General features: G+C 40.1%; 1 protein-coding gene across 1 annotated transcript in view; it reads left to right on the top strand.

The window, feature by feature from the left end:
- MRPS27 (mitochondrial ribosomal protein S27) overlaps nucleotides 1-23,353 on the top strand; it is a 101,383-nt gene that overhangs the window by 1,951 nt on the left and 76,079 nt on the right. The window contains exons 2-3 of the mRNA XM_040262692.1: nucleotides 8,482-8,559; nucleotides 22,415-22,485. Coding sequence (XP_040118626.1) covers nucleotides 8,482-8,559; nucleotides 22,415-22,485 — 149 coding nt within the window. The remainder of the gene's footprint in view (nucleotides 1-8,481; nucleotides 8,560-22,414; nucleotides 22,486-23,353) is intronic.

Below are 23,353 nucleotides of genomic sequence, written 5' to 3'. Positions count from 1 at the left end.
CTTCTGTCAATGGGATTTCCCAGGGAAGAAAAATGGAACGAGTTGCCATTTCCTTCTCCAGGGGATCTTCCCAACCTAGGGATCAAACCTGTGTCTCCTGCATTGGCAGGCTGATACTTTACCACAGAGCCACCAGGGAAGCCCCAAAATAAAATGTAGCCCCCAAATAAAATAGTACATTATTGACCTCTGGGGGTTTGAGAATGCTGATCAGGAGCTTTACTTTAAGTCATCAAAACATCTTAAACCATTACAGGATAAAAGAGGAAAAAATTCATACACACTCATGACAGATCGGTGTTTGGAATACGTTGGATCGTCCATCAGTTCTCCTTACAACAGATAAAGGCAACTAAAATAATCAATAGGATGGAAGCAAAATTTATTGAGGTGAACCAAAAAAGGGGTTTCAGTATAAGAAGAGGCTAGAGAAGGAAACTTATTGGGCACTTTACTACATAGTGGACATTAGGCGAAGCACTTACTATTGTATATGTCCTCGTTTAAATTATGATACAATATTTCCCCATTTTACATATGAAGAAAAATGCTAAGAGGCCTGGTGTAACTTGTCCAGATTTTCATAATATTTATGGAAGGCTAGGATTCACATTTAGATTTTGTGACTCTAAAGCCTATCTGTTAACTATCACACTGCTTCCCTTTGGATGGGAAACATGTTTGGAGACATTTTACCAAAAGCCAAATTAACTATACGAAAAACAAGTTTTTTATAAATAAGTATTTACTAAGCTCCAAAATCCTGGTCTTTGGAGGCAGAATTAACTAGAGGAAATATTCATTTTTCAGTGGATAGTTATCTTTGAATATTGTTGCTCTAAAAGTTGACTGCCTAAAGGGTAAACAGGTTCAAGATGGGTTTATCTGCTTGGGTGGCATAGTTAGAGTAGGGTTAAATGGTCTGAGAGAGCTAAACTTGTGAGGCTGATAACATCCTACCCCCTTGCTACTTCAGTGTTGTCTAAAGGTCAAAATCATCATCATTACCTGGGAACTTTTCAGAAATGCAGATTCTCTGTTCCCGCCCCAGGCATGCTGAATCAGAATCTTCATTTAATCGAGATTCATATGCACATTAAAGTTGGAGAAGCTGATCTAGATTTTCCATTTTCATTGTCCACTCAACGTTCTTCCTGACTTCATAGAAATTCTTTCTGGTTTTAATGTTAATATACAGACCTCTCAACTACCAACTGTCTTAGAAAGATGGATATCCTGATTTAAAAGGTTTACAGAAAATCGAATGTCTGTCTTAAGGTGTAGTAATTTACTATTGCTGCTCTAACAAATCACCACAAATTTGGTGGCTTAAAACAACATGGACTTACTATTCTGTATGTCAGAAGTCTGGTACAGAGCCTTACTGTGCTAAAATCAATCAAGGTTTTGAAAGGGATGTATTCCCTTCAGGAATCTTTAGGGGTGAATCTGTTTTTTCTAGCCTTTTCCATCTTCTGGAGACCACTGCATTCCTTGGCTGATGGCCCTTTTCTCAAACGTCTTCAAAGTGAGCAGTGGCAAGTCAGGTCCTTCTCATATCACTCTGCCTTTCATGCACCGCACTAACAAGTTGTCTCCCTCTTCTACTTTTTAAGGACCTATGATTACTTTGAATCTACCTGGGGACTTCCTTGGCCATCTAGTGGTTAAGACTCTGTGCTTTCAGTGCAGGGGGCACAGGTTCAATCCCTGGTTGGGGAACTAAGATCCCACATGCCCCGAGGTGTGGCTAAAAAAACAAAGCGTTGAGTCCACCTGTATAACCCTGGACAGTCTCCTTACTTTAAGATCAGCTGATGTGCTGACCTTAATTCCATGTTGTTGTTGTTTAGTTGCTAAGTCATGTCCAACTCTTTTGCGACCCCATGGACTGCAAACCACCAGGCTCCTCTGTCCGTGGAATTTCCCAAGCAAGAATACTGGAATGGGTTGCCTTTTCCTTCTCCAGGGCATCTTCCTGATCTGGGGATTGAATTCTCTCATCTGCTGCCTTGCAGGTGGATTCTTTACTGCTGAGCCACCTGAGAAGCAATCTTAATTCCTTCTGTCACCTTAATCCCCCTTTGTCATGTACCCTAACATGCACAGGTTCTGGGGATTGGGACATGGATGTTTTGGGGGGAGACATTCTGCCTACAACACTGGATAACTCATTGCTGTGTTTGCCACTGGTTTCTATTAGGAAAATTTTCCACTTGCCAAGTTTAAATTCTTTATCCTTATACCCATTTCCTTTCATTCTGTCCTCAATGGAGATAGAAAATGATGTGTGCCTAGTTGCTCAGACAAGAATACTGGAGTGGGTTGCCATACCCTCCTCCAGGGGATCTTCCCAATTCAGGGATCAAACCCAGGTCTCCCACACTGCAGGTGGATTCTTTACCATTTGAGCCACCAGGGATGGTAGGCAAACAGTTAAAGTTCATATATTTGAAAGTTACTGGGCTTATCTTTCATAAATTTACTAGTCCTAGTTTATTTTGTTTCAGTCATGTGATCCACTTGAACAGCCACACACAGGACATTCCTGCTTTATGTCTCCCAGTACCAAAATCATGAACATAGTTCTAGAAAACTGTTTTTTCTGACTTTAGAGTAAGGAGGGCTGATGTCTTATGCTAGAATAAAACATATGTTAGGAGAAGAAATGGAGAATAAGTAAGAAAATGTAATAACAGGTAGAGAATATATAAGTCATTGGTGTCCTAGAATATGTTGCTTAACAGTCCCCTCCTTGGGCTTTCTTTGGCCTCTCTTATTTTCACAGCTATTTGTAAGGCCTCCTCAGACAACCATTTTGCCTTTTTGCATTTCTTTTTCTCGGGGATGTTCTTGATCAGCGCCTCCTGTACAATGTCGTGAACCTCCATCCATAGTTTTTCAGGCACTCTGTCTAACAGATCTAATCCCTTGAATCTATTTGTCACTTCCACTGTAAAATCGTAAGGGATTTGATTCAGGTCATACCCGAATGGTCTAGTGGTTTTCCCTACTTTCTTCAGTTTGAGTCTGTTGAACTTCAATTTAAGGCCTTACAAATAGCTGTGAAAAGAAGAGAAGTGAAAGGCAAAGGAGAAAGAAAGATATACCCATTTGAATGTAGAATTCCAAAGAATAGCAAGGAGAGATAAGAAAGCCTTCCTCAGTGATCAGTGCAAAGAAATAGAGGAAAACAACAGAATGGGAAAGACTAGAGATTTCTTCAAGAAAATTAGAGATACCAAGGGAACATTTCATGCGAAGATGAGCACAATAAAGGACAGAAATGGTATGGACCTAACAGAAACAGAAGATATTAAGAAGAGGTGGCAGGAATACACAGAACTATACAAAAAAGATCTTCACAACCCAGATAATCATGATGGTGTGATTACTCACCTAGAGCCAGACACCCTGGAATGTGAAGTCAAGTGGGCCTTAGGAAGCATCACTATGAACAAAGCTAATGGAGGTGATGGAATTCCAGTTGAGCTGTTTCAAATCCTAAAAGATGATGCTGTGAAAGTGCTTCACTCAATATGCCAGCAAATCTGGAAAACTCAGCAGTGACCACAGGACTGGAAAAGGTCAGTTTTCATTCCAATCCCAAAGAAAGGCAATGTCAAAGAATATTCAAACTACCGCAGAATTGCACTCATCTCACACGCTAGCAAAATAATGCTCAAAATTCTCCAAGCCAGGTTTCAGTAGTACGTGAACCGTGAACTTCCATATGTTCAAGCTGGATTTAGAAAAGGCAGAGGAACCAGAGATCAAATTGCCAACATCCGTTGGACCATCGAAAAAAACAAGAGAGTTCCAGAAAAACATCTGCTTTATTGACTGTGCCAAAACCTTTGATTGTGTGGATCACAATAAACTGTGGAAAATTCTTAAAAAGATAGGAATACTAGACCACCTGACCTGCCTCCTGAGAAATCTGTATGCAGGTCAAGGACCAACAGTTAGAACCTAATATGGAACAACAGACTGATTCCAAATCGGGAAAGGAGTACATCAAGGCTGTATATTGCCACCCTGCTTATTTAACTTATATGTGGACTACATCATGAGAAACACTGGGCTGGATGAAGTACAAGCTGGAATCAAGATTGCCAGGAGAAATGGAGATATGTGCCAGGTGATATGGAGATATCACCACCCTTATGGCAGAAAGCAAAGAAGAACTAAAGAGCCTCTTGGTGGAAGTGAAAGAGGGGAGTGAAGTTGGCTTAAAACTAAACATTCCAAAAACTAAGATCATGGCATCTGGTCCCATCACTTCATGGCAAATAGATGGGGAAACAGTGAGAAACTTTATTTTGGGGGGCTCCAAAATCACTGCAGATGGTGACTGCAGCCATGAAATTAAAAGACACTTGCTCCTTGGAAGAAAAATTATGACCAACATAGACAGCATATTCAAAAGCAGAGACATTACTTTGCTGACAAAGGTCTGTCTAGTCAAAGCTATGGTTTTCCCAGTAGTCATGTATGGATGTGAGAGCAGGACTATAAAGAAAGCTGAGCACAGAAGAATTGATGCTTTAGAACTGCAGTGTTGGAGAAGATTCTTGGAGTCCCTTGGACTGCAGGGACATCCAGCCAGTCTATCCTAAAGGAAATCAGTCCTGAATATTCATTGGAAGGACTGATGGTCGAAGCTGAAACTCCAATACTTTGGCCATCTAATTTCAAAGAACTGACTCATTTGAAAAGACCCTGCCTGATGCTGGGAAAAATTGAAGGTGGGAGGAGAAGGGGACGACAGAGAATGAGATGGTTGGATGGAATCACCAATTCAATGGACATGAGTTTGAGTCAACTCTGGGAGTTGGTGTAGGACAGGGAAGTCTGGCATGCTGCAGTCCATGGAGTCACAAAGAGTCAGACATGACTGAGTTGGACACAACTGAGCTGACTGAACTCGGCTTCCTAGGCGGCCTAGGTGAAGAATACACCTGCCAATGAAGGAGACATAAGAGACGTGGGTTCGATCCCTGGGTCTGGAAGATCCCTTGGAGGAGGGCATGGCAACCCACTACAGTATTCTTGCCAGGAGAATGCCTTGGACAGAGGAGCCTGGAGGGCTACAGTCCATAGGGTCACAAAAGAGTCGGACATGACTGAAGCATCTTAACACGTTCATCCCCTCCTCAGCTTATGCTTATGTAGAGAAAAGGGCTGTACTTGCTTCCCACAGAAGGGAGTGATCTACCTGGTTTTAGAAATTGAAATTCAGTTTGCATAGAAGTGCTGTCATAAATTATGAATGGGTTGTCTGAATTGTGTGTTTTGGCTCTGTGTCAGATTGTTAGAGCATGCAGAGACCTTAAATGTCACCCAGCCAACTCCTTCACTTAAAACTACAGGTTCTGGTCTCTTCACTCCTGACCTGGTGTACAGCTGCACACCTAATGCAATGCCATCAGTGCCATTGGATTTTATTCATCCTTCTTGACAGATACAGGAATGTAACTGACAATTTAGAACATCGTTTCTGTGAAAAATGTATTCTAAGTTCCAAGCATCTAATCATTTATAGTTGCTATTTTTAAAAATATCTTTATTCCCTTTTGAGGCAATCTTTGGGAGCTTTTATTATTATTGCATCATTGCTTAAGCTTTAGACCTCAAATTTACACATATTATTCTAGTAAAGTCTGACTAGACTCCCTGCTGAAGACAAGGGAGCTGCTGGTTTGGGTATAAACACACACAGGTGTGTTTATATTTGTTTTAGTTGGGAAATGGATAGAGAATAACAGTAGCGTCCTAATAGCGTGTGTGATCAGCTCCCATGCCTTCTAGTTGTGTTTGGTTATGGTCTGCTGTGACCTTCAGGTAACTGTCTGCCATTCATTCCTTTTTAACTTTTTTAAACAGCTTTATTTAGATTTAGTTCACATTCATCTAAAGTGGTCAATTTAATGCTTACTTAGTTTTTTTGTTACATACACAGGGTTGTGCAGCGGCTGTCACCACAATCATTTTAGGAGATTTTCATCACCTGAAAAACCCCATACTCATTAGCAGTCATGCCCCATTTCCCCCCAGGTTTTCCTGCCCCTCTACCCTCTAAATCTAGGCAACCAAGACACCTCTGTCTCTATCGATTTCCCTATTGCAGACATTGCATATGATGGAATTATGTAACATCTTTTGTGACAGGCTTCTTTTTCCTGAGCATAATATGTTCAAGATTCATCCATGTAGCATGTATCAGTACTTCTTTTATTGCTGAATAATATTCCTTTCATAAGAATATACCACATTTGTTTATCCATTCATAAATTGATGGATATTTGCATCTTTCCTTTTTAGCTATTATGAATAATGTTGTGTACAATTTTTTGTGTGGATCCGTGATTTCATTTCTCTTAGGTATATATGTAAGAGTGGAATTGTTGGGTTACCTAGTAACTCCATGGTAACATTTTGCAGAAGGGCCAAACTTTTCCAGTGTGGCTGCACGATTTCACATTCATACCAGCAATGTATGAGCCAGATATCTCTGCATCCTTATCAACAGCTGTTATCATCTGCCTTTTTGATCATAGCCATCCTAAGTGGATGTGTAGTTGTATTTCAGTATATTTTGCATTTCCTTAATGGGAAGTGATATTGAACATCTTTCCATATACTTACTGGCCATGTATTTTTGTGTGTGCTATTTATATGTGTGTGTATGTTTTAGAAATGTTTGTTCAGATCCTTTGCCCATTTTTCTGTTGCGTTGTCTTTTCAAATTTTAAGTTGTAAGAGTTTTTTTTTTTTTTCCCTCGGTGGTTGTTCAGTTACTCAGTCATGTCCAACTGTTTGTGACCCCAAGGACTGCAGCATACCAGGCCTACCTGTCCTTCACCATCTCCTGGAGCTTGCTCAAACTCACGTCCATCGAGTCGGTGATGCCATCCAACTATCTCATCCTCTGTCATCCCCTTCTCTTCCTGCCTTCAATCTTTCCCAGCATCGGGGTCTTTTCCAGTGAGCCAGTTCTTCACATCAGGTGGCCAAAGTATAGGAGCTTCAGCACCAGTCCTTCCAATGAATATTCAGGACTGATCTCCTTTCGGATTGACTGGTTTGATCTCCTTACAGTCCAGAGGACTCTCAAGAGTATTCTCTTAACACCACAGTTCAAAAGTGTCAATTCTCAGTGTTCAGCCTTCTTTATGATCCAACTCTCACATCCATACATGACTACTAGACAAACCATAGCCTTGTCTAGATGGATCTTTGTCAGCAAAGTAATGTCTCTGCTTTTGAATATGCTTTCCTTCCAAGGAGCAAGTGTCTTTTAATTTCACGGCTGCAGTCACCATCTGCAGTGATTTTGGAGCCCAAGAAAACTAAGTCTGTCACTCTTTCCATTGTTTCCCCACCTATTTGCCATGAAGTGATGGGACTGGATGCCATGATCTTCACTTTTTGAATGTTGAGTTTTAACCAAGTTTTTTCACTCTCCTGTTTCACTTTCACCAAGAGGCTCTTTAGTTCCTCTTCACTTTCTGCCATAAGGGTGGTATCATCTGCATATCTGAGGTTATTGATATCTCCCAGCAGTCTTGATTCCATCTTGTGCTTCATCCAGTCTGGCATTTTGCACAAAATGATGTACTTTGCACAAAAGTTAAATAAGCAGAGTGATAATATTCAGCCTTGAGGGACTCCTTTCCTTATTTGGAACCAGTCCTTTGTTCCATGTCCGTTTCTAACTGTTGCTTCTTGACCTGCATACAGGCTTCTGAGGAACCTGAGATTCTGGGTAAAAGTCTCTAATCAGATAAATGATGTGCAGCTATTTCCCTCCTGTTTTGAGTTACCCTTTCACTTTGTTGATGGTGTCTTTGAAGGATAATCAGTTTCATTTTCAGTTGTCATTCCTTCTTTCTCATTCCTTCCTTGAGCTCTTGTGTACTGAGCAGTGCCGCGTGCTGGTTGTTGGACAGGTGTCATCTCGTGGGTCACCCCAGATTTGGCTTGTTGGACTCCTCTTATTTACCCACTGGGTGCTCGGTACTCTTTGCTGTATGTGAAATAAGGGTAAATGTGCTGATCCAACTCAGATGGAAATTTTTTTAGGACTACCTAATGATGATAAACAGTCATTTAATGAGTTAAGCAACCATTCAGCAAGTATTTGGGGTTCTAAGAAGGAATTTTAAAGCTTATCTGGGCTCTTCGTCAGTGGAAAAAAATGGCTCCTAGGTCTAAAGTATTAGGAACAAAATTAGCAGCAGTTTTACTAATAATGTTAGAAATTTGAACAGGTTTTCTGCATTTTCTTCCTGTGAAAGGTTGAATGCATGTTGTCATGAACTGAATTGTAAACCTGTGCAGTATTGGTTACGATTTCATAACAGATCTTTAATAGTCTAGTAAATGGAAAATGTGGCAAAATACAGTTAATAAAAACAGATGTATAAACTGAACATGTATTGAAACCATGCCTGTTGAGGTAATTGTTTTTTTCCGCAGGTAAAAGACACCTACTTTCTGCAGCATATGTGGACAGCCACAAATGGGAAGCAAGAGAAAAAGAAGATTGTCACCTGGGTAGGTACTTACCGTGCTGTTATATATGTCATTTCCAATCACTCCATGTTTGGTACTATATATTCATGAGATAGATGAGAAACGCTTTTATAATAATCCAATCAAATAAGCCTATTTTAAGTCTTAAGAATTAGACTATTGTTTCACATGTGGCAGAATTATTTTTTCTTTCTTGCAAATTTTTCTTTCATTTTTGCTGTGACAGTCTCTCTGGATTATATAAACATTAGTTTGTCTTGTTTTCTGTTCATTTTTATCATATAGTTAGTTACCATGCATCCTGACTTTATTTCATCTGCAGAATCAGTCTTTATCATGATGGTTGAAAAATGATGGTTTTCCAAATTCATTAATACCTCCACATTTACTAATTAGTACTCAGTATTTACTGTAAACAAGAAGCCTCCCTTTTCTCCCACTTCTTGCTCTTTCTCTAATATCAATATGATCTTGTAGATTGCTTTTTTTCTTTTAATGATTCATTACCATCCTTACCATTATTTTGTTAGTCAGATTCTCCCGAATTCTCTCAAATTTGGCTAATAGAATCTCTTTCAAGCTGACTCCCAGTGTTCCATCTTGTACCTTTCCTGCTGTAACCCTGAAATCAGTTTCAACTAACCCATAAACAATGGGGGTGAAGGGCACCCACCCTCAGCACAAAAATCCTCATATACCTTCTAGTTGGTCCTCCCTATAAGTGGTTTCTTCCAAGCCAAGTTTCTATCTACGGATTGAACCAACTGTGGATCATGCGTGTAATCCTATAGTTAGTACACGTTTAGTGAAAGAAATTTATGTGTAAGTGAACCTGCACAGTTCAAACCTGTTCAAGGGCCAACTAAATTTCTCCAAAGAGCACTGGTTCCTTTTACTAGGGAATGATATTAGCAACCAAGGTCTATGCACTAGGCATCCCCTTGCTACTGTGGAATTTTTGCTGCTTTGCCCATTTCGTGGACAGAGCTAGAAATATGTATACATACACACATAAACATACATATGTTCTCGTGTGTATATATATATATATATATGAGCTTACATGTACATATTTTACAAATGATGAGTTCATTCAGAAACCTCAATTCATCTCTCTACAGAGTTCTTCCTTGCCTTCCTGTCATCCGTGTTTGTATCTTCCTTCTATACTGAACACACTGGCTCCCAGCAGGGCCAGTGTTTTATTGTGGCTGTCACTCTCAGTACTGTCTGTTATCATTTCTGACTTCTACCCAGTGGAAAGTGAAAGTTGCTCAGTCATGTGTAACTCTTTGCGAGCCCATGTACTATACAGTCTATGGAATTCTCCAGTCCAGAATACTGGAGTGGTTAGCTGTTCCCTTCTCCAGAGGATCTTCCCAACGCAGGGATCGAACCCAGGTCTTCCCCGTTGCAGCCGGATTCTTTACTGCTGATCCACCAGGGAAGCCCCTTCTACCCAGTAAGTACCAGTAATGCCGTACGGTCATTTTGACAGTCAAAAAAGAAAAAATACCAGTATGTATTCTGAAATGTCCTTCAGGGCCTTTTGGTACTCCTTTTGGGAACCACTATTCTAATGATGAAAGCAACATGGGCTCAGTTAATTATATTGCAAAGCTTATTCTGATGTGCCATATATGAATTATATGAAAGGTGCTGTGGAAGTACAGAAATGAAGAATTTCATAAAAGCTATTATTAACACTTTCCTAGGTATGAAGGGAAAATTAAGAAACAGCCATTGTATTTGGTGCTTTGGTATGGATCAGCTCTGTTATTCGGAGACAAACCTAGGAAATATTGTCGTGGATTCTTTAGTGAGCAGATGCTCTTTGCCAAAGAATAAGCATAACAGTCTCCAGTGAATATATATCCCACGGAGGTAACTGTCTCCTCTCTGTTAAGATTAATGTACTTAGAAAAGCAGTACATACCAGCCACCATTTACTGAATACTATCCTGCCAGTAATCCTTTCTGTACATCCCAAGGCCCTATCAAGTCAGAAGTGATTTTTTCCTCATCCTGAATCTTACAGCACTTTGTACCTTGTGTGACATGGTCAAGAGTGTGCACTTGAAGCGAAAATGTCTGGGTGTTTTTCCCATCTCTGCCATCTTTCAGAACCTATGTCTCTTAACTGGGTTCCTGTACCTATCAATTAGAGACGATGATAATGCCTGCCACAGATCATACTCTGACATATAGTAGCTGCTGCAGAAATATGTGAAAGGAATAATTTGGGATGTGAGGTGAGATGAGGTTTTGAAACTCAAACTGCTTGGAAGAAAAGGGGCTAAGACAATATTTTCTTCCTACTGTGTAACAATATTCTTAAAACTTGCATTCGTATGTGGTATTACTGCACGTTTTCCTTAATTTTATTTTTTTAAATTTATTTTTGGCTGTGCTGGGTCTTCCTTGCTGCTTAGGCTTTTCTCTAGTTGCGGCAGGGGGTGGGGGGAGCAGGCGGCACTCTGGTTGGCGGAGCAGGTGCGCAGGCTTCTCATCGTGATGGCTCTTGCTACAGAGCCTGGGAACGAGGGCGCACAGGCTTCAGTAGTTGCGGGTAGGTGGGACTCCAGGGCTCCAGAGCACAGGCTCAGTAGTTGTGGCGCAGCGGCATAGTTGCTCCGTAGCATGTGGGTCTGGGATTGAACCCGTGTGTCCTGCACTGACAGGCGGATTTTTCACCACTGAGCCACCAGGGAAGCTTCCAGGTTCTGTATTTGAGCCTTCTGGCTGGGATGTGGCCCTGAGAATCAGGCAGTACACCTGGGACTGCATTCCCATAATCGGACAGTAGGTGGCAGTGTGGCTCCTCCGGAGACGCCAGAAGCCAGTGGAGCCGGGTGTTCGGGCACTGCCCTTTGGGAAGCGTTTCTTTTCGGACGTGCGCGTAGGGCTGCCTTCGGCATGTGGAGCGCTCTGATTGGGCGCCGTGTTCTGGTGCGGGCTCGCTGATTGGGGGAAGGCTCAGGGCGATATGAGGCTTTTACTCCGCGCATCCCCATTGGAGGGTATGGAGTGGGGTGCAGTGAATCGCGCTGCCGGGAGCGAAGACCCATGAGTGTGGGTGTGGGGCTTTGGCTTCCCTCATCTTAAGTGATTTTGCTTCCACAAATACTGGTGGAGAAGACCTGGATTCTCTCGGATCGCTGTGCAGCTGCGGTGCCTCTGTTCAGTCTCATTAATGGTTTTGTGTTAGAGCTTTGGGTGAGGGATGATGGGGATCTGTCCAACTTCCCATCTGAGAGTAATTTATTATTGCGGAGGTCTAGATTAAAACCAGGAGTGCAGTATACCTCTACTGTAGTCTGGAGGCAGGCAGGCCATGAGTGCACGGGTCCTCTGATACCAGAGTCGGAAGGCACCTTTCCTTCACTGCAGTGTGTGTGCCGGGCTTTGTGCTAAGCACTTCACAGGCACTATTCCATGTTATGTTCTCAACAGCCGGCTGAGGCAGCTGCTATTCCCTTAGAGTTGAGGAAAACGAGACCAGATCCTAACATTTGCTTAGGGCTATACATTATTCTGGAGAAGAGTAGGCAACCAACTGCAGTAGTCTTGCCTGGAGAAACCCATGGACAGAGGAGCCTGGCACGTTACAGTCCATAGGCTCTTACAGAGTCGGACGTGACTTAAGCGACTTAGTACGCACACGTATACTATTCTTTTGTCTCTCTGCTCAGAAATAGATTTCTTAGTGATTGCTGCAGTATTTGCAACTCTGCCTTACGGTCTTCTCTTGCACTGAAGCAGTGGCCCTTACTTTTAAAAAATATTTTTTGATTGTAGTATAATATATATTGAAAAGAACACAAATTGTAATGTACAGATTGATGAATTATCACAAAGTGAACAAACTTGTGTAAAAGAACATTCCTACCTCTCCAGAAGCCCTTATTGTGGCTCCCATTCCCCTCTTCAAACCATTATTCTGACTTCTAATGAATGCCATAGGTTATTATTACTTTTAAAAAGGTTTTGATAGAAAGTGTAAAACATACAAAGGTAGAGTGAATGGTATAAGGAATCTTCTTTACCCATCACTTTTATTCAGCAGTTACCAGCACATGGCCAGTCTTTACTTCATCTCTACATCTGCTTATTCCCCCATCCTGATCTTTTGGATGATTTTGAGACAGATCTCAGACAATATATCATTTTACCCATAAATATTTCAGTACATACCTCTAAAAGATAAGGATATTTTTAATACTGTTGTAGCACCTATAGTATTAATAATCATTTAAATATGAAATATCAACTCAGTGTTCAAATTTCCTTAATACCGATACATTTTTTAATGATTATGCACATAAGGTCCAGGCAATGCCACTGGTTATGTTTCTCCCCTTATCTTACCTCTTTTTAAATCTTTTAATGGAAACATGCAGAGGTAGAGAGAATAGTATATAATGAACCCCCATGGTCTGTCACCCAGAATCAATGGTTATCAATTCCCTGCCAGTCTTGTTTCATGAAGCCCCTACCACCTCACCAGATTACTTTTTCATAAATTCTTGTTATCTGATCATTTTATACTTATTTTGATATAAAAATAGGTAGGATTAAAAAAATAGATATATATAACTATACTATCATACTATTACTAAAAATTAGTAATTCCTTAACATTATTAAATATTTGCTCAATGTTCACATTTCCTCAAATGTCTTATACACTTATTTTTAATTTATAGTTTGTTGAAATGGATTTCAGATAAGGTCGATACATTGCAATATGTTGACATGATTTTAATCTATAGATTTCTCTTCGTTTATTTCTTAAAGAAAATGGGTCTTTTGTAGTTTCTCACATTCTAGATTTGCCATTTTCATCGTTATGGTAGTATTTAATATGTTCGTTTACCATCCTTATAAAACTGGCAGTTGAGAGAAAAGCTTGATCAGATTTTTTGTATTTCTGTTTTTTCTTTTGACATGAGTACTTCATAAGTGAAGTGTCATTTACTGTTATCAGGCGACACACAGCATTTGGTTGTCATGTTAATGTTAAAGGCCATTTGTGAACATTGCTTAGATCCATTATTTCATTAGAAGCTGCAGAACGTTGCTATTTTATTTCTGTAATTTCGTCCTCATTTATTACCTATAAAATTTTTGTTAAAGAATTTCTTTTCATCAGCAGTTTAGTTATCCTGAGTTATAGCTTGTATGGAAGAGGCAGCTTTGAAAATAATAAATTGACCACCTATCATCCTCCAAAGGTTATCAATGAGGGTTTTAATTTTTTTTTAATAGCATGAGTTCATGGACTTATGTATTCCAGACATTTTAATCCATTGCAGTTGATATTTCTTATTGAAAGAGCCTTAGGCCCTGGGAGTTCTTGAACTTTGCAACTCAGATCAGAAGATTTCCGTTTTGCTTCTGTACTTTGTCTCTGAAATTTCTTCATTAGCTGTGCAGATCTACTGGGGAGGTACAGAGTGAAAGTTAGCAGCATCAGCCAGTTAGCAGCTGTTGAATTACAGACTGGGGCTTGCAGTGCATAGGATTCAGGAGAAAATCATGCTGGGGACCTGGGTGGTAGGAGGGCAGGTCTCCTGGGGGAAGTCCCTGGGTTCCATGAGAATTTTGTTTGTTCACCCTGCCAGGGGCAAGGCCTAGGTGACTTGAAGTGAATTGGTTCTTGAGCCCTACTGAATTAAATATTTTGTTTCTGATTTTTTTAAGGGATACCTTTTAGTTTTAGTTACTGCCTTTTTGTTTCTGGGTTATTTTTTTTTTTGGCAGGAAGGTAGGGGAGCGAAATTCAGGCTGAAACCAAGCACTGTGACCTTCTCTCACGTTATCTAGACACTTATTAGCTGAGGTTTAGTTTTTCTGTGTCATTTCAGCTGTGGAGCTTTTTGGCTTGTTGCAGTAGTTTTTCAAATCCTGCTTTTGGAGCTTGATGGAGATTTTCTGAGGCCTGCTTTCCTGTTCACATATCTGTGACATATATTCATTCACTAGATTTCATAATGACTGTCACTGACAGTTCTAGAGGTGGATCTGGCCTGTGTACATCATCTTCCCTTAGTCTTAATATATACGTGTACAAAGCTTGTCTTCACATTTTTTCCTTTATTGTTTTACAGCTTCTGGTGACAGACAAATAGAAGAAAATCAAAATATTTATATTCAGAATGGTTCCTAGGTTAATTTTTCCTAATTCCTTCTATTATTTCCATACATGGTATTGGTCATCTCTCCCTATTTTTCTTTTTAAATGTGGGAAACAAAAACAGAGTTTGAGCCTGTGTTTTCCAGATCACTTCTTTTAGGAAATAAAATAATAACTTGTACCTAGTTCTTTAAGAATTATATAAATTAGATAAGGTATGCAGATGGTCCTACATCCAGAAAGAGCTTAACATTGACTGAATGGTTAACATTGATGTACAGTTACACAGAAATCATGAAAAACTGAAACCATCTAATAATTTCTCACCTAAATCTCTCAGAGTTCAGTAGAGGATCCATCTTTCCTTCAGAGATCTTCTTCATCACAACTTTGACCCAGAGACTACCCTGCTTTATAAGAGGCTTCTTTCCTAACACATTGCTACTATAGATTTTGTGATCATTAAAAAGATTATCATTTTCTTTGTGAGAATTTTATATAATTTGAAGCTGTGTTACTTTGATGTATACCAAGTTAAAATTATCTTCCTGGAAAAATGGACTTTTGATCATTATGTAATGACCATCTAACCTGAAAAAGAAAAGCTTTTTACTTTAAATCTGTTATGTCTGATATTAATATAGCTGCACCAGCTTTCTTTTTGGCTACTTTTTTGCCTTGTACATTTTTCATATAGATATTGTTAACTCTTCATGTGTTCATATGATTTATATAGCTGGATTATGTATTTTTAAAACTGATCTGACAATTGTCATGTTTGTAACTGGAAAGTTTAGTCCATTTACATTGTCATTTTATGATCAGTGGTTTATTTGGATTTATTTCTGCCATATTTTGTGATTTGTCCCATCTTTGTTCTTTTTTTTCCTATCTTCTTTTCAATTGGTTGTGGTATTTGTGTTTTTTTGCATTTTCCCCTTCCAAAAATTATATCCTCTGTTTCTACTCTTTGAGAAACTGCATCTTTCAAACGATTGCTTCGTAACTTCCAGCAGACATGGTTACCGTAAATTCTAGGGTTAATCACTCCGCTGTCCTTTAGTCCCATCACATGATCCCCAACAATATGTTGCTAATATTAAAGTTTTATCCTTTAAAACATGTGAACACATAAGACATTATTATTTTAAACAATTTCCCCCAGACTGAATCAATTTTATTTACCTACCATTCTTTCTAACATCTCAAGTCTTTTTTTAAAGGATCATTTTCCGTCTTCCAAAAACATGTCTTCTAAAAAGCACAACTTGTAAACTTCTTTAGTGATACTTGTTGCTAATAAATTCAGTTTTTGTTTTAAAATGTCTTGATTTTTCCATTAAACTTAAAAGATAGTTTTGTTAGATGTGTAATTCTCTTGATTGTATTTACTCCCAGCATGTTATTCTATTGTTTTCTCTTGTTTCTAGTGAGGACGCCTGTTGGTGTAGTTGCTTTTCTTTACCTTCTGGCTACTTTTACGGAGAAGGCAATAGCACCCGACTCCAGTACTCTTGCCTGGAGAATCCCATGGACAGAGGGGTCTGGTGGGCTACAGTCCATGGGGTCGAGAAGAGTTGGACACGACTGAGTGACTTCACTTTCACTTTTCACTTTCATGCATTGGAGAAGGAAATGGCAACCCACTCCAGTGTTCTTGCCTGGAGAATCCCAGGGCCGGGGGAGCCTGGTGGGCTGCCGTCTATGGGGTCGCACAGAGTCGAACACGACTGAAGTGACTTAGCAGCAGCAGCAGCAGGCTACTTTTAAAGTCTTCTTATTCTTCAGTTTAAGTGTAATGTTTCATGGTGTGGATTTAATTTTACTTAATTGACTTGAGATTTTTTTTGTTTCCTGAATCTGAGAATAGATGATTTCTACCAGTTCTAAAAAACACTTAGCTATTAGCTCATCATGTATCAACTCTCCCCATTCTCTTTATTAACAATGTCTTCTGGAAATTGGAGTTAATATATTTTAGACCTTACTGTTCTATTTTCTGGGCTTCCCTGGTAGCTCAGCTTAAAGAATCTGCTTGCAATGCAGGAGACCCCAGTTCGATTTCTGGGTCAGGAAGATCCCCTGGAGAAAGGATAGGCTACCCACTTCAGTGTTCATGGGCTTCCCTGGTGGCTCATATGGTAAAGAAGCTGCCTGTAATGTAGGAGACCTGGGTTTGATCCCTGGGTTGGGAAGATCCCCTGGAGGAGGGCATGGCAACCCACTCTAGTATTCTTGCCTGGAGAATCCCCATGGACAGAGGAGCCTGGCAGGCTGCAGTCCATGGGGTCACAAATCAGACACAACTGAGTGACTGTAAGCACAGCACATTCTATTTTCTATATCTCTTAATGCCCTTTTTATACTTTTTGTTTTTATTAATCTCTACTGCAGTCTTCTGTCTTGTAATTCCTTTTCGATCTTTCAGGTTGGTAATTCTCACCTCACTTGTATCTAATCTCCTCTTTAACTTACTGGATTTCTTTTTTACAACTTTGTCAACATGTTATTTACATAGACTATACCACACATACTCAAAGTGTGCATTTTGACCAGCTTTGACATATGTGTGTGTGTGTGTGTCAGTGAGCTCATCACTGGTCAGGATGAGCAGCATGCCTGTTGCCCAGCCCCACATTCTCTCCTCCTCCTTTGTAGCCCTTTCCTGCTCTTCTTGCCCACCTTCCCAGGAAACCGCTGGTATTGTTTGTTATCATAGATTAATATGTATTTTCTATAATTTTATGTAGTAAAATCAACTCTTTAAACCACCTAAACCACAGTTCTCAAGTTGTTGTCTCTTGTATGGCATGGAAGTGTGGATTAGGGCCTGAGAGGTGTAAGGGCCTAGAATCCTCAGGGGATGGCATCCTCACTCTTTCCCTTTGCAGGGTCCATTACTTTCCAGTTCTCCTTCTCTGCAGGTGTAACCCTAGGCAGCCCAGGCTTTACCCGATGATCTGTGAAACAGCTTCCCACCTTATGAAGGCCTTGGTTCTGTCCCATGCCCTGAAAGTCACTGAAACCACAGCTCTGTGTCACTGGGCCTGTGGATGCTCTCAGATGACTGCTACCCTCAGTAGTCCCGTAAACACACAAGGTTTGTGTTTCCATCTTGCCTTTAGCCTCTGATGATTAGATCTGTCTTCTTGAAAGCTCAGTCATATATTTGACAGTTTTCTTTAACATTTTATTTAGATGTTTTATTTTTATAGTAGGGAGAATTTTTTAAAGCTATTCAGTCCACCTTATTGCTAAGATGGAATTCAGTTTAATACCATCTTCAAACTTAGCAGCAACATCTGAGATTTGTCTTGTGTTCCCTCCATGGTAATTCTCAAACTAACTTACTCAAGTACTTGCCAGGCTACCTCACAATCTCCTGGGGCTTTTGTTTAAAAATTTGTGTTTGCATGGTCTCACCTCAAATCTATGGAATTAGAGTCGCCTTCTGGGTGTGAAGCCTAGGAATCTGACATTTTAAAGTCTTAAAGCCTCTCAGGGTTTCAAATCCTTAACCAGGATTATACTTCAAATAGTGTGGGGGTCCTCAATAAAATCCTTCATGTCCTTAGACTATCAGTGATTTTTTTCTTCAAACAAAAAGAACAGTTTTATACTAACATAAATTTCATTTTCTGGACATATTTCCACATTGTCTATACAGCTAGCTTTAAGTTTTGTTCAAATTTCAGACCCATTTTCCTTTAGAGTCTTTGTTGACCTCAACTGTCCACTGCAATGTGTATTCCTAAGGAGCTGAGTGACAGGCAAGAAGGCATCTTCTTTGGCACATCCCTTTGAATAAAACCTGGGCATCTGCTGGCCCCTCGCTGAACTGTGGCGTGTGGCTGTGACTGTCGCGCCCGTGGTCCAGAAGCCTGTGGCGCTGCCCCGCTGCAGGCCGCAGCTGCCCGGCTTCTGTGACATCCCTGCTCCGTGCGGTTTTCTGCTCCATCCATCACGCACTGCTATCATAAGAGGTGATTGGTGCATATTATATTTAGCAGTAAACCTTTCTGTGACTTACAGCATGCAGATATTCATCAGATGCTGGCTCTACAGCTGTTGCCTTTTTTGAGGCCCCAGTTGATTTCACTTGGCTGAAGATATCTTGGTGTAAAAGATTAAAGTGGAATCTTGACTCTATACTACAGAAGCCAACTAAGTCCAAGTGTTTAGCTGCATACTGTGCATTATATGAAACCCACGAAGAAATGGAGGTCATTTTAATTTGGCCAGTAGATCCAAATCCTGCATTTTTTGGTTAAAACTTAAATTTTGAGTAAAGGGAGTTGATTCTTTATATTGCCTATCATCTCAACATAAGAGCCTTGATTATGAAGAGATCATAAAGATTTGGTGTCTTGGGAATGCTGCTTAATGTCATTCTGTGAACAGTTAGATTTAACAATATTAATTTGCCTTAGTGTGAAGAGGTTTTAGGGACTTCTTTGTGTGTATTGGTGTTTTAAAATTTTTAAATCACATGGTATCGACCCCTTTAAGATAGTCATAAGAAAAATTAGTAACTTTACATCATATCAGGTTTTGGTGGTTTTGCAGAGTTCCTTTCCCCTAGTAGCTAGAGTCATTGAGAGCATTACCCCAGGGAAAGAAAAGAGAAAAATATTGGTTAAGTGCAATAGGTCTTCAACAAATACTTAGCAAGTGATTCCCTGTTGCCTTTTTGCTTAATGTTAATTTCTTTCACCAGGGAGGAAAAAAATACTTGGAACTCCAAGTTTTAGAGTTGACTCGTGAACAGCATGGGTTTGAACTGTGCAGGTTCACTTACACGTGGATTGTTTTTAGTGCTGCTTTACAAGATGCAGCTGGGTAAATCCTCAGATGCAGAGAGCCAGCGGTGGGACTTGAGCATCTGCACGTTTTGGTACCTGCAGTGGGAACTGAAACCAATCCATGAGGGCACCAAGGGATAACTGCTTCTTTTTTCTTCCTCTCTTTCTTTCCTCCCTTTCTTACTGCCTTGCTTTATTCCTTTTATTTATTTACTTAGATATATTGAGTGCCTTTTATAGAACTCTTGCAGGAACTGAGAATATGTCAGTGAATTGTAAGTCCTAGCCTTCATGGTTTTTACTTCTAAGTATAAAAGAAAAAAGCAAACCAAAAAAACCCAACAACAACAAACATAGACCAGTGTGGGGCATTTGTAGATCACAGGAAACATTCTGGACTTTATTTTATTATTTTGTTTTAGTATTCATTTGTTTGGCTGTGACAGGCACTTGGAATCTTTTTAGTTGCAGCATGTGGGATCTTTAGTTGTAGCTTGTAAATTCTTAGTTGCAGCATGTGGGATCTATTTCCCTGACCAGGAATTGAACCCAGGCTGCCTCCATCGGCAGCATGGACTCTTAGCCTCTGGACCACCAGGGAAGCCCCTCTGGATTTTATTCCAAGTGTGATAGGAAACTGTTGGCTGGCTGAGACAAAATAACAGGATCTGACTTATCTTTTAAGAGGCTCAGTCAGACTGCCATGTGGAGATGAGGTTGTAGGTGTGGGGACAGTGATTAAGGTGACTGGTCAGGAAGTGAGAGGTTAGCTGTGGAAATGGAGAAACGTATAACTTTCCAATCTAACACTTATATGGTTTGCTGGTACGTGGTTACAGAGTATGAAAAAGAATGGAATCAGCAGTGATGCCCTAGTTTTTGGCCTGAGTAAGCCAGTTAACATGCGGCCATTTATTGACATGGGAAAGGCTTGGAGGAAAGTAGGTTTGGAGTGGAAGGTTGGAGAATTAAGACAAGTAATGTTAAGATACCACACTGAAATGTCACCTATGCAGTTGGAAATAAAAGTCTGGAGTCACAGGCAGAAGTCAGGGTAGGCATATACGTGTGCAGTCAGTGGTCGGTGGATGGTGATTAAAGCTATGGGGAGGGAGAGAATGAGATACCCAGGGAGCGAGCAGATGGTGTAGAGTCTGCTCCTCAGGGCACGTTAGCATCAAGAAATCAAGAGGAGGAGATCCTGTAAAGGAACCCAAGAAAGAGAAAGAGAACCTTTTATGAAGGATAGAATGGTCAACTGTTGTTAGAGAAAGGTCAGGGGTCAGCTAAGATGAGGATGAGAATTAACCACTGGATTTAACAAAGTGGAGGTGGACTTTGATGTCAGTAGAGTGAGGAAAAAGTCTGATTTGAGTGGGTTCAAGAGAGGATGGAACTAGGGAAGTGGTGACAGTTGTATTGGGGAAGACTCCTTGGCAGCAGAGCAGAGAAGCAGCTGGAGAGAGACAGGAAGAGGTCACAGGGAACTTTTGCCGTTTTTGGTTTTTGTTTGTTTAATGAACTACATCCTTTGTTTTAGTCAGTCAGTCAGTTCAGTCGCTCAGTCGTGTCCGACTCTTTGCGACCCCATGAATCGCAGCACGCCAGGCCTCCCTGTCCATCACCAACTCCTGGAGTTCACTCAGACTCATGTCCATCAAGTCAGATCTGATGCCATCCAGGCATCTCATCCTCGGTCGTCCCCTTCTCCTCCTGCCCCCAATCCCTCCCAGCATCAGAGTCTTTTCCAATGAGTCAACTCTTCACATGAGGTGGCCAAAGTACTGGAGTTTCAGCTTTAGCATCATTCCTTCCAAAGAAATCCCAGGGCTGATCTCCTTCAGAATGGATTGGTTGTATCTCCTTGCAGTCCAAGGGACTCTCAAGAGTCTTCTCCAACACCACAGTTCAAAAGCATCAATTCTTCAGCACTCAGCTTTCTTCACAGTCCAACTCTCACATCCATACATGACCACTGGAAAAACCATAGCCTTGACTAGATGGACCTTAGTCAGCAAAGTAATGTCTCTGCTTTTGAATATGCTATCTAGGTTGGTCATAACTTTTCTTCCAAGGAGTTAGTGTCTTTTAATTTCATGGCTGCAGTCACCAAAGTGGAGGCAGAGTCTATAGACACAGATGCTGGTAGCCTGATAGGCCTGATAGCATTGGGTTCCCATGATTGCTTCTGTTTTATACTTAGGGAAATAAGACACAAACCGTGAGCTGAGAGTGAGAGGAGAAGGGGAAGGAGCACACACACTGTTAAGTTCTAGAAGCAGCGAGAAGACATGAAGTGATTATTTTGGAGAGTATGTTGCCTGTTATTCTAGACCTTTTTGGACTCTGAGATAACAGTGTAATCTCAGGAGTACCGAGTGTGTGTGTGGGTATGCTGGTGAAAGGAACCAGAATAGGAAGAGTTGAGGCTGAAAGTCACTCATTGTAGCCAGAGTGTCTTGCCGTCTGATTTGTCCAGGGGACGTGTAAAAGTCATTTCATAAATTCCAGCTGAAAACATTTTTGAACAGCTAATATCAGTTTATTTATCTGGTTCAAAATGCAGAAGGAACAAATGTGTAAGCATTGAAGAATCTCCTTTTCTTGGCCACTACCGTCTAATTCCTTTCCCTGGAGTCTGTCAATAATAACCCTTTCTTGTGTCTTCTTCCAGAGATATTTTATGGGTCCATTTTTAAAAAGCTAAATCTATGCTGGGGTTTTTAAAACAATCCTTTCTCCAATCAAGTAAATACTTAAAATTATACTAATATTTCTTTATTCTCTTTAATTTATTAAGAATAGTTTTTAAAAAGAGCATCCCTTTTAGTACTGACTCCATAATGTTGACAGCCATCTGGCAGGAGCTGCGTCTGTTAGATTTTTCTTTAGAAATACATATAGTTAACAAGGTTCTTTTTGCTTCTTTGTCTTCACAGCTGATCTAGCATCTTTGATGGATAAAACGTATGAGAGAAAGCTGCCTGTTAGTTCTTTAACAATATCACGGGTAAGAAAACTTACTTATATTTTCAAGGAAGGAGAAAGAAAGCAAGAAAGACTATTTATATAGATGAGGCTGTGTAAATAAAGACCATCTTTTATAGGAAATATTTTTCCAGAGTATCATATGTTTTTATAATTACTAATAGATATTTTATGATGAAGTAGTAAATTTCTTTGACAGGAACAAAAGGTAATAAATTTACCAGACTCTGATGTCAGTGATCAGTGTTGTTTATCTAACTTAATTTTTCCAGGATATGATATGATACCATCATTTTTTTCAAAGTTGATACACTTTTCAGAGTGGTAGTATTCACTTGTTAATATTGGAAGTAAATTTGGTAATTGAGAAAGTCTGTAAAAGACTTTAATTTTAGGCTGCTACAGAACATTAGATGGGAGAATGATCTTAGACTAAGAATCAAGAATAGAAATTGATCCCTTGACCATTATGACGAGCTTCTGTGCCAGCTGTTGTACTGGTTTCTTAACATTATCCCACTATTCTCATAGCAGCCATATAAGATAAGCATTGTTATCTCCATTTTGCATGTAAGGCTGAGAATGATGACTCTCCCAATTTTACATAGTTCATAGGTGGAAAAATTGGGCTTTAAACCCAGATCTCTGTGGCATCAGAGTTCTTTTCTGTTGCCTCCCAGAAATAGACCTGATCTTGTCTTCATGAATTTCCTTTGTGACATTGGGCAACTGGGCCCTCTCTCAATTTGCTCATTCAGTATGGAGACAGTAGTATCTTCCTCACAAGGCTTATGTGATGCTAAACTGAGATCTAAGTTGTGAAAACTATTTCTAGAAATTAATGACACCATAAAATTGAAAAGATTGTTAAATCCATGAGAGGAAAAAGA

The sequence above is a fragment of the Oryx dammah genome, unplaced genomic scaffold, assembly GCF_014754425.2.
Source record: "Oryx dammah isolate SB20612 unplaced genomic scaffold, SCBI_Odam_1.1 HiC_scaffold_20, whole genome shotgun sequence".
NCBI classification, from domain to species: Eukaryota; Metazoa; Chordata; class Mammalia; order Artiodactyla; family Bovidae; genus Oryx; species Oryx dammah.
Note: the sequence above shows the minus strand (reverse complement) of the source record. Positions and strands in the feature narration are given on the sequence as shown.